General features: G+C 32.5%; 1 protein-coding gene across 2 annotated transcripts in view; it reads right to left on the bottom strand.

Moving 5' to 3' along the window:
• Positions 1-12,639, bottom strand: part of C3H11orf65 (chromosome 3 C11orf65 homolog) — a 36,892-nt gene that overhangs the window by 4,391 nt on the left and 19,862 nt on the right. For both annotated transcript variants that reach the window (XM_074304328.1, XM_074304329.1), the window contains exons 4-8: positions 11,690-11,782; positions 9,023-9,076; positions 8,657-8,860; positions 6,887-7,020; positions 4,170-4,340 (exon numbers count right to left, since the gene is read on the bottom strand). In XM_074304328.1, coding sequence (XP_074160429.1) covers positions 4,170-4,340; positions 6,887-7,020; positions 8,657-8,860; positions 9,023-9,076; positions 11,690-11,782 — 656 coding nt within the window. The remainder of the gene's footprint in view (positions 1-4,169; positions 4,341-6,886; positions 7,021-8,656; positions 8,861-9,022; positions 9,077-11,689; positions 11,783-12,639) is intronic.

Below are 12,639 nucleotides of genomic sequence, written 5' to 3'. Positions count from 1 at the left end.
AGTGTTAACTCAAAAGTTCCCTGCTAGCCAGTATTTTCTTTTAGACTTCTTTTTGACCTCCTCTGTGCATTTAAAAATATTGCTTAAATGATTCTCTTTTTTTTTCTGATGGCTCTATCATATGCTTCACTATTCTCCCTAAATCTCTACTTACCTCCTCACCTTACTTGCAAAGGAAAAATAAATCCGTAACATCAAATAGACATAATCATACCAAACAATTACTTTATAGCATAGATTTAGCATTGTATTTAGAAACAAATAGTCTTGGATTCCTTATTCACAAGGTTTTGCCTTCTTAGAAGGGAAAAAATGCCTGTTTCCCACTGAGTTTCACTCTCTTTCTCATATAAATTCTTATGTCCCCAATCTCTAAAACCAACAAATACAATAATAAGAGCTCATCTGCTGGAACTCATGAATTCTTCACCTTCCAGTCTTTGAAAAGTTTTGAAAGCAGAAAAATTACAGAAAAGATTTATTAAAATAAAATGTGTATTAATACACATTAATGAATGAATTTGATTTATTAAATATCTGTGTGTCCTATAAATTTTTGTAGTACCTAATACATGTTCATTCTATGAATGTATTCAGGAAATTGTTATTAAAATAGTAATAATGATGTAAAAAATTCTAGCTAGAAACAATCTTTTAAGAATAATTATTTTTTAGCCTTTAACTTTTGGACTGACCACAGTTTGCTGTAGGTATAGCAAAATAATCCACCTCTTCTAAAAGGATTTGTCTAGTCCAAATCTTAACTTATCATGAAATCTAAATATGATATCCTTGACAATTCAGTCTGTGCCTGAACACTCCAGGAATGGGGACTTCTATCTCACAAAATAACTCATTCCATTTTCAAACTTTAATTTTTCCTTAAACTTTAATTCTTTCTTCTATTAAATATACTTTTCAACTACTTGTGGTTTGGGTGATATGTCAATTCACACACTTTTATTCTATCAATCAAACAATAAAAATTATTAAGTAGTCAGGAGTTGTATTAAGGATGTGTAGTGTTCCTGTTGGTTTTCTGGAGGTCTTGGGAGCAGCCTTCATTTCAGTAGAATAATCACTTTAAGAATAGCTAGGAATAAAGTCCAAATTCTTTATTATCTCCTTCACAATCTAGTTTCCTTGCCTGGGGCCCAGGCCAGCTTTCTGGAGAGTCTTTCAGACCTGCCTGAAGTGGGGAAAGTTCAGGAGGCTGGCCACTCTGGTGGCTGTGAATGAATCTGGCTCTGAATCTGAGGGCTTGTGCCACCACAAAGGTGGACAATGGAATGAATCCGGCTGAGTTTATCCCAGCTTATATGCTCTTATAATTTTATTATGATAGATGTGAATTTTGTAGAACTATATTAAGTACTAAGTACATGTACTGAACTAGAGAACTATTAATCACTTTGCTAAACTAGATAATCATTATCTTATCAATTCCACTGAGTTAGCACTTGTAAGAATCCTTGTTTTAAGTACAGAGTTCTGGCCCATAACAAGGACTAATGATTCAAAGACAATTTTTTTTTTTTAAATTTCTGCTTTCATGGAGTTAGCATTATAATTTAGAGAGGCAACATATATATATATATGTATATATATATATATACATATATATATATATGTATATATATATATATGGGGGATCAGAAAAGCTTCATGTAAGAAATGACATTTGTAGGGCAGCTAGGTGGCGAAATGAATGGAGCAGTAGTCCTGAAGTCAAGAGGACCTGAGTTCAAATTTGGCCTCAGATACTTAACACTTCCTAGCTGTGTGACCTTGGGCAACTCACTTAACCCCAACTGCCTAGGAGGGGGGATTTTTAGTTGAGTTATAAAAGTAGCTAAAGATTCTAAAAGTTGGAGATGAGAAGGAAGAACATTACAGATGTAAGGAGCAGCCTGAGCAATAATATGGAGATGGAATGTTGGGTATGAGGAATAAGAAGTCCAGGTTAACTATATTATAAAATGCATTAAAAAGGTAATGTTTTAAAGAAGATCCAACTCACTTCCAGTTATCAATGATGGACAGAAACAACTACACCCATAGAAGGAACACTGGGAAATGAATGTAAATTGTTAGCACTACTGTCTATCAATCCAGGTTACTTATACCTTCGGAATCTAATACTTAACATGCAACAAGAAAATTGGATTTACACACATATATTGTATCTAGGTTATACTGTAACACATGTAAAATGTATGGGATTGCCTGTCATCTAGGGGAAGGAGTAGAGGGAGGAAGGGGAAAATTTGGAAAAATGAATACAAGGGATAATGTTGTAAAAAAAAAAAAAAAATTACTCATGCATATGTACTGTCAAAAAAATTTATAACTATAAAATTAATTTTTAAAAAAAGGTAATTTTTTTAAGGCTGAAAAAATGTCAAATCAGGTTAAGAAAGATTTAAAATTCTAAATAAAAGAATATAAATTTTTAAAGGAGATAGGGAACTACTGGAGTTTATTAAGTAGGGTAGTGATTTGATCAGATCTTTAGGAATATCACTTTGATTGTTGTGTGGGTGATAGATTACATGGGAGTGGAGCAAAAGGGGACAGATGAGGAAGATTTTGAGGAGGAAGAGTGACTAGACCTGACAAAGTTGAGTTGAGGAGGACTCCAAGGTAGAGCATGGGTCTAATGAATTCTTCTGCCTGAAGTCTAGGCTGGCTAAATTTATAAAGGCTCATTACTAGGATGGCTTTAGAGGAATGGACTTTTCAGGAACCTTTGAGCTCTTTCAGCTTTCAAAAGGACTGCAATCTGTGTTAGTATTATACTCACAATGAGATATTCACAGATTCCTGAAATAAAATATTGAAATAAATGGTAAAACATGAGCATGAGTTTAATTCAGATAGGACATCACTGCTGAAAACTGAGTTCCCATTGTCTATACCCCAGCTTCTTAAATTGTAGATTGTGGGGTCATGTAACTGAATGTAGAGATCCTGAAATTATGATGAATTATCAGTAAAATGCTTGATTTGTATACCTATTTTATATATTTATATACCCAGACTTGCATAAAAATTTCTTGATGAAAAGGAATCATGACTGGAAAGGAGCCCTGATCTGTACTACCTCCTAATCCCAATCCGGAAACCAATCAGAAAGGCCCTGGGTTAAACTCATGGTTTTAGGAGTTTTTAGGAGAAAAAGCCTTAGTCAAAAACGGTTCAGCTCTTATAGTTGTTGACTCTTGTATATAGCTCTTGTAGTTGTTGACTCCTCTTTGCCCAGACTTTTCTGCTTAGGATGTAGTCCCACTGCTGACGTCTAATGACCATGAAAAAGAAACTCCAGGGAGGCAGTTGCAGCTGCCTGTCACAGAACTACCATGAGGTGGGGAAAGAATGAAAGGAGAGAGCTAGAGGCTTGTACAGTCTCAGAACAGGGGCAGGGCTGGCTTGAATGGAATAAAGATCCTGGGGAGAATCCATGAGAGAATCTTCTAGTGGCCTTAACTTCACTTTCAGAGAGAATCCCTGGCCTGTTTCCTTCCCATAGACAACTTCCCTTCATCTACATTCAATCTAATGCAAAAGTTAAGGATAGAGAGTCGTTACACACATTGGGAGGCAGGATTGGGTCTTAAAGGTTTAATCATCAGAACTCTTTCTAAAAATCCTTCCTTTCTAAATTGATTGTCTCGTGTTCTCTTGTCTTTTCCTTCCTTTCTTTTTCTATCCCATGGTTGCATTGGGAAAATATATGGGGACACCCATTGCCATTGTATCACTAACATGTGATTTTTTTCCCCCAATAGTATTTTTTTCCAACTATATGTAAAGATAGCTTTCAACATTAATTTTTTTTTAAGATTTTGAGTTCCAAATTTTCTTTTCTCCTTCCCTCCCTGACCTTATCCTTCCCCAAGACTTGAGCAAGCACTCTGATGTTATACATGTACAATTACTTTAAATATATTTCCATGAGTTATATTGTAAAAAAAAAAAAAAAAAAAAAAAAATCAGAACAAAAAGGAAAAACCACAAGAAAGAAAAAAAAAATGAATTTTTTAAAAAAGGTAAAAATAGTAGCATGTTATTTCTTACAGTCTGTTGAATAATGGTACTATTACTGTTTGGAGAAATCCCCAAAAGCTGATGTCCTTCCTATCATCCCCTAAAAAACAATATTTACTTACTCTTCATAGTTTAGTGTATTTGTCCAGTTCAGAATTTCATCCACTTCCCATTCCATCACTGCTTCCATTCCACCCTTTTCAGTTGCTCTTATCAATCCTTTTGTTGCTTTAAGAATTAAATCTGTACATCTACGATCTGATTTCTTTGTTTCCAGGCTTCCCGTATAATACCTAGAAAAAGAAAAGGGATTATGACATAAAAGCTTTGAATGATATGAGCAGATAATATGTGTTATTGAGGAGCTAACTTATTAAGATAAAATCCTTTTGCCAGATCACTAGAAAGAAAGCAATCCAATCATACATAAATTCCATCAATCAGCTTATCACTGAGTTTCTTCGACCTCACATCTGAGTTAAATCCAGGAGTATCTTTAGTAAAACATTTCACAAATACCTTTGGGGGGGAGGGAAGAAGAATGTACAGAAGGCACATTTAAATTTAATCTCTTATTTACATCCACACTCTCTTAAATCTAAATTGACATTCAACAAAACAAATCAAGCTCTAATTTGTAGTATTTACTGATTTCTGAAATGTAAATGCTTATATTAAAAATTTAACAATTTGCTCATTAGAGCCTGTTATAAAGTGGCTCCACCACCCCACCCCTATTAAATCATACTAGGAAAAATAAAGTCATTAGATAATAGAATAAGGAAATTTCAGAGCTTGAAAGGATTTTTATTTTACAGATCATGAAATGGAAGCTTGCATAGTTGAAATAACTTGCCCAAATTATCATAGGTAGCTTTTGTTCTATATTAGCTTTATATTAATAAATGGGGAAGGTGTATGGTATATATATATATGCAAACTACTCTAGTATCTTTACCTAGAAAACTATAAATGGGGTCATGAAGAGCTGACGATTGAAAACTACATAACCACAAAATGCATAAATAACATGCATCCATCCAATATTGATTAATGGCATGAAGAAACTAATAATTCAGAGCCAAAAGATTGGTTTGCTGTTTTCCATATGGACATTTGTTTTTAATATAGGATGTTTAGTAGAAGCCAAATTCATTCTGAAATAAAAGAATAATGCTGTCACTTTCTGAATATAATATGCTCAACCCAGAGGAGATATATTTTAAAAGACCAATAGCAAATTTTTAAAATTTTAAGTATGATCTCATAATTTTCTATACTTTTTAGAAAACAATGGAGTCAATGTGAAAGTTAGGGATGGGGTGGGGTGGTGGTAATCTAATGTTTATGAGGAGGTCCCTACAGTCAAGTTTTTTTAATCATTCTGGAGAGGGACCTATTGACCTAAAGCTATTAAAATTCATCCATGACTGAACTACAGTACAGTTATAAATTATAAAACATGGAAGTATGGGCTTTGGTCAATAAACAGTATGACCAGTGAACAATGATATTTGTAAAGCAAGTATTGGAAATGAAGGATGTACTTTTCAGACATGTGTTAATTTATTTTACTTAACTTTTTTTTTTTTTTTTTTAAATAAGGGAGGGTTTCTTTGGGGGGAGTCATTGGGAAGTAACAATATTTTTAAAAATATCAACAAAACATTTTTAGAAACAAATGCCTGGGAATACTTTTTGGAATGATCAGACTTCACAAGTACATATGCTCAAGATCAGGTTTAACCACTAAATGACCATCTTCTAACACTCAGAAAATACAAAAAATTCTAGCACATTTTTTTTGGCAAGAGAGTATGCCACATTGTGTTGATAAAAAGAATATTGATATTGAACTATTAAACTATTATTAATAAATTTAAATAAATGTAAAGCATTTGAAAAACTCATGTTTTTAAAAAAATTCAGTTAACATCTGTTAAACACTTTGAAATTTAAAGGGATTGGATCTCATTTCATTGATGTGGGAAAATCGCAGGTGAGGACATTCCTTTTAGCAATACTCTCTTTTGGAGAACTGCCTAGAGTCCTGAAAAGTTATGTGATTTCCTTAAAATTCTGGCATCTTAGCCACACTGCTTCTAGAAGAAATATTACAATGCTAAACAACAGTAGGAGCACTTAAGCAATTACATCACGAATACCACATTTTTCTTTTATTTCTGAGATCAGAATCATTTATTAATAAAAATTTAAAAATAATTTGAATTGGTTAGTGGTCAGAAAAATTTTATAACTTTTTTCTAAAGAAGTTAATGTGTATGTATTAACATATACTTTAACATATATAATATGTATTGGTCTACCTGCCATCTGGGGGAGGGGGAGAGGGGAAGGTAGGGAAAAATTGAAACAAAACGTTTTGCAACTGTTAATGCTGAAAAATTACCCATGCATATATTTTGTGATGATGGAAGAATCTTTAAAAGCTTAGATGTGATATTTTCTTTAGTAAATTTGAGGAAAAGATATAAAATAATTATTGGGTTAGCAAAAGACTTGATTCCTCCCAAAGTAGCCCCGGGGTGGTAGTGGAGAATACTTCTTGCTGCTCTTTACTATTTTCAGATTCTACCCTTATGTCACTGTTCAGAGATCTCTCCTTTTGAGATTCATTTTCTCCAAATTTGTCACCCAATCCAGATCCTGGTAGTTATCTAATGGCCTTAGTAGTTTTAATGCAGAATATATAATGATTAAACCTACAAAATAATATTCACCAATCTTATTAGTAATAGCCAACCTCCACAAAAAATTCTAAAAATTGTCACAATCATTTGTATATTGTTTACATAAGTATAGGAATTTCATTACTTACATTTGCTTCATCCATTTAATTTTTTTAAATTTTCTTCTCATTTCAACATCCTGTCTTCTCTTCAGTTTGGAGAAATGAAAATCAATTTTTTGTTTATTTCCTGCTTCAGCTATCTCATCAGTAGCTCCCCAAAACTGTTGACAATTGACATTTTACAAAACACTTTTATACTATTTGTCTGATGGTATTTGATTATGAAATGACATGTCTTTATGTAGCATGGACATCTCAGAGCAGAAACAGAGGGGGTCATAATAATGCCCCATGTCTATAAGATCCTTTAAGGAAACCAAAACATTTCCCAAAAACATTATCTTGAGCCTCTATTAATTATATGAGGGTAAGTTGGACAGATATAACATCTTCATTTTATGGATTATATTCTACATATAAGAGAATACGTGGAGGGGAATAATGTGTAAGAGCAGCAGAAAAATAGGAAAGGCCATGATTATGAAGCAATTTAAATGTTAAAAGGGAGCAATTTATATAGGATTTTTAGGCAATAAGGAGCCACAGCTGTTTATTGAATTGCCAACAAATTGGATATGGGGGAAAAGGTTTAAGAGTGTAAAGAGTCGGGGCAGCTAGGTAACACAGGGCCAGCTAGATAACACAGGGCCAGCTAGATGGTGCAGTGGATAGAGCACCAGCCCTGAATTCAGGAGGACCCGAGTTCAAATGTGATCTCAGACACTTAACACTTCCTGGCTGTGTGAACCTGGGCAAGTCACTTAACCCCAGCCTCAGGGAAAAAAAAAAGAGTGTAAAGAGTCAAGGATGACGATATGATTGTAAGCCTGAGTAGTTAGAAATAGTAAACCCTTGACATTAAGAAGAATGTTCAAAATTGGTAAGGACTTGAGAGGAAGATAAGGAACTCTATTTTGAACTTGTAAAGTTTGAGTTATTAAATTGGTACATTATATTATAAACTTGAATAACTAATGTTCCTTCAGTATCTGAACAGGATTTCTGTCCCCCATCTGAAAATGGTACAGAATATTTGAAATTTCCTTGAAAAATGAAATGGATGATAGTTAGGATGATAGTTATTTGTCTGAGGTACAAATTGAAAAGCATCTCTATCCAAAATTATTTTTTACAGAAATAAAATTGGTATGATTCTGGACCAAATGCCATGCATGAAAACTCACTTTATTATCTCATTATCTCAAAACTATGAAAATCCACTGTTTTTTCACTAATCCTTATTAGGACTCGCTCAATATTTCATCATTGCTTAGACATTCAAAACACTGCTCTAAGTGTTAAAAAAAAGATAGGAAGATAAAGACAAATAAGACATTTTTTTCCTATCATCAATGAAATTAATATCTAGTAAATACCACGAGATAAAAGTTTTCTTGATCTCAAGAAATCCTAACATTGAATATGGAGTCAAAACATTCCCAACCTCCTTTTGTTGCAAAAATTACATTTCACTTATCTCCCTATCTGACCAGATAATACCTAAGTACCTACTATATTTCTGAAGGGTGCAGGATTGTAGAAGGGTGTAGTTGGAGACACATCTTCTCTTAGTAAGAAAATTTAGTAAATTTAAAACTAAGGTATATGACTACAACTTCAAATGTGATCAAAGTTGCCATCAGAATTGTTTTAAATCACGAATGCTCATTATTTAGGTCAATATGCAATCATATAAAATGTATCATATAAAAACATATAAATTTGAAATCTTCTATAAATTTAAATTAAAAAAAAACATGTAAAAGAAAAAAAGTATTATACTTTTGTTTCACTTACTCTTCTGGAAACAAGTCTCCAGCCATTGTTTTCTATACGTTTGTACCAGCCAACACGTTCACTTTCTAGAGGATTCTCATCAGAAGTCAATAATGCTAATTGCTTTGAGGGAATGTTTGCATAATCTCTAGGACTGTGAGCACATATATCTACAATGTTTCTGTGAGTGAAAATTTTATAATATATATTGGGAGGAAACTTTTCCTGTAATTGAAAAAAAATAAATTTAAAGTCGGATTGTAATCTTACAATAAGAAGTGTATATACTTAAAATAGTTATCCATTTCAAATTCCAAACAAATCAGTTAGCGAAGATTTGTGGTTACATTCAAGACTATTAGATAAAAATATCTCCACCAGACTTACTCCACCCAATCTGAATCGAATATTAATTCCAGAAGCAGCATCAATAAGTTCTGCCTAGAAGAGAACCAAATTAATCTAATTAGATTAAAATACATACCAAAATGGTTATTACTGTAATCATTTGACCAAATATGTACATATTTGTTCAACCTGCATTGTAAAAGAACAGAGTGAATATGCATAAACAAAGTTTTATTTTCAAATGTAGAATTTGAAAATCTGAGAAATAAATTACTTTCCCAAGGATATATAATAAAATAGGTTAAGTGGGAGTTCCTAAATTTAAAAATGTCAAGATTCCTGACTTTTGAAAAAAAGTGCTTCTTTCCTATTGGAAATAAATTTGATATATTCAAATTATAGTCACAAATTGGAAATTGAAGACCATTGTTTTATATGTGGGAGGAGTTCACTTACAGGCAAATTCTGGGAAATGTGATGACTTACCAAGCTAAGCTTAATATCATGTGGCCTTAATTTCCCCTCTTGACTTTATCCTTGATTTGGTTCAAAATTCACATTTAAATTTCGTATGACTCATAACATCTTTTTTCATTTTTAATATACTGATAAATAGCAATTATAAAACACAAGATGAATATTGATTACTAATACAAGCCTCTTCAATATCTATTATAGAAATAATCCTAGAGATAATAAATCACTTACCCCAAATTATACATCTAGCTTATTGAAGAGTTTTATTTGAAACCTATCTAATGTTCACATTTAGGAAGACTGCTAAAATGATGAATTCATTTATCTCTCTACTCCTTAGTAATTTCTGCTTAGCAATATGTTATTTATAAATTTATTGTTGTTGTAATTGGGTCATTTCAGTCATGTCCAACTTTTAATGACTCTATTTGGGGTTTCTTGGCAAAAATATTAGAGTGCTTTGCCATTTTTACAGCCAATTTTAAAGATCAGGAAACTAGGGCAAACTGGGGCAAGTGACTTGTCCAAAATCACAAAAATAGTAAGTGTCTGAGGATTGTGAAGATCAGTTTTCCTGATTCCAAACCCAGTGCTCCATACACAATGCCTTATAAATTTATAGTATGTGTTTTATATACTCTGAATTGAAGCTAAGCTAAAGAATACATAGAAATTTACAGGTGAAATTTTATTGTTTTTGCCCATGGTTGTTACAAGAAATACAAAGCAAAACTAGCAATTAATATTCATTCTTCAGTTAAAAAATATATGACACAGAATCTTGGGAGTATGAAAGATCTTTGGCAATCTAGTCACATATGAACAAGGATCCTTCTCTCAATATTCCCGTTCCCCCCCCCCCCAATGGTCATTCACCTTCTGTTTGAAGAACTTCACTGATAAGGAGCTCAATTTTGAACTTATAAAGTTTGAGTTATTATATTGGTATATTATATTATAAACTTGAATAACTAATGTTCCTTCAATATCTGAACAGAATTTCTATCCCCCATCTGAAAATGGAACAGAATATTTGAAATTGCCTTGATGGATGATAGCTATTTGTCTGAGGTCCAAACTGAGAAGTATCTCTATCCAAAATTACTTTTTACAGAAATAGGATTGGTATGATTCTGGACCAAATGCCGTCCATGAAAACTCACTTTATTATCTCATTATCTCAAAACTATGAAAATCCACCCATTTTACATCTGGATAGTTTTAATATGTGGAAAGTTTTCCTTGCATCAAACCTAACTCTCTTTTGTAAATCATATCCATTGCTCCTACTACTTCTTGACTTCTTGGAGTCAAGTCAAATAACTTTTATGACAATGCTTCCAAGGATTTAAACACAGCAAAAAGCACTGGTTTTATTCTTCTATATTCTCTAGTCCTCTCATTATCTTGCCTTTCTTAATAACTCATTCCAGGTTGGCATTTCTAAAAATGTCGTGCCCCAAACTGAACATAGTACTCTTAAGATGCAATCTGATCTGGGCAGAGTATAACACAATTAACTTTTTTACTCTGGACACTACATTTTTCAATATAATATAGGACGTTAGCTTTGGAGCTATGAAGTCACATAGTGATGACATCTTAAGTTTCCAATAAAACTGAGATTTTTTTTTCTTCAAAGAAACTATAATTTAGCCATAACTTCATAATCCTGTGCATATGAAGCTGTTTAGACCTATGAACCAGTACATCTAGATGGTCCAGTGGATACAGTGCTGGACCTGGAGTTAGGAAGACCCAAGTTCAAATTTGATCTGAGCCACTTCCTAGCTGCAAGACTTTAGGCAAGTCATGTAACACTGTTTGCCTCAGTTTCCTCATCTGTAAAATGAGCTGGAGAAGGAAATGGCAAACTACTCCAGTATTTTTGCCAAGAAAACCCCACATGGGGTCATAAGAAGTCAGACATGACTGAAACAACTAAACTGAATAGATCTATACATTTATCCCTATTAAATTTTATCTTACTCTATTATTTGGACCATAATTCTTGTCTTTTAAAAAATTTTGGATCTTGATTCTATAATAAAAATGGTAGCTATCTTTCCCATTTTCTTGTCACATATTTATGAAAAAAATGCCTTTTTCTAAGTTAATAAAAATGCTAAGCAGAAAAATATGAACACTAAATAACTAAAATAAATGACATGTCTATAAAATATTACATGTGTATATGTATACATATGTATATATATTGAATATCTTTACCTCTTTAGGATCAATATATTTTAATAGCTGATGAGGATCTCCTTGCCTCCTTAAAATGATTAGACTTTTGAAGTGGCTAAATATACAGGTATCCTAGAAGTTCAAACATATTAGGAACAACAATTAAAACAGATATTTAATATTCCTGAATAGTCATTGGCTTGGGGGTAAGTATAAAACATCGGATATGTTCAATGTAAACTTGTCATCAACCTATAAAGCTTTGTTTTGAAATAAATAATAAAACATTTTTTAGAAATTGAATTTATGAGTCAGTATGTCACAAGCAGGTGTAACTATCTGACAAGGTTTAAACTAGATTTATCATGGCAAGGGAAACACATTAATTGTGTAGCTTTTCTGGACTGTCTATTCTATTAGGCATACTAAGAAATGTGACCTTCCTTTAATCTTCCTGCCTGTTCTTGCCTCAGAAGTGTTGCTGCCTTGAAATAGTGGCATTCTAAACCACAATTTTCAACTATGACTCCTTTAACCTCAGGGTGAAAAGATCATGAAGTTGTGTGGTTCTTATTCAATGTTGCAATATACATACATATACATATATGTATATATATATATATATATATATATATACACATATATACACACATATATATACATATATATACACACATATATATACTCATATGCACATACACTTGCATATAAACACATATATATGTATACATATATATATATATATTTATGCCATGAATAAAAATAAAAAAACATAAAATTCTTTCTTGCTTTTAGCATGGGACTCCCTCAAACCCAGAGGAAATCCCAACTATTGTGAAAGGATTGAGGTGCCAGCCTCTGTCTTGCTTTAAATTAATGTGTATTTCCAGTTATTCATCTGTATCTTCCATTGTGCTTTCCTAGCAAACAACATTCAGACATTTATCCCAAAGAAGTTATATAAAACATTTTCTTACATCAAGGATAAG

Source organism: Sminthopsis crassicaudata, chromosome 3 (genome assembly GCF_048593235.1).
Source record: "Sminthopsis crassicaudata isolate SCR6 chromosome 3, ASM4859323v1, whole genome shotgun sequence".
NCBI classification, from domain to species: Eukaryota; Metazoa; Chordata; class Mammalia; order Dasyuromorphia; family Dasyuridae; genus Sminthopsis; species Sminthopsis crassicaudata.
This window is presented reverse-complemented; position numbering and strand designations above follow the sequence as displayed.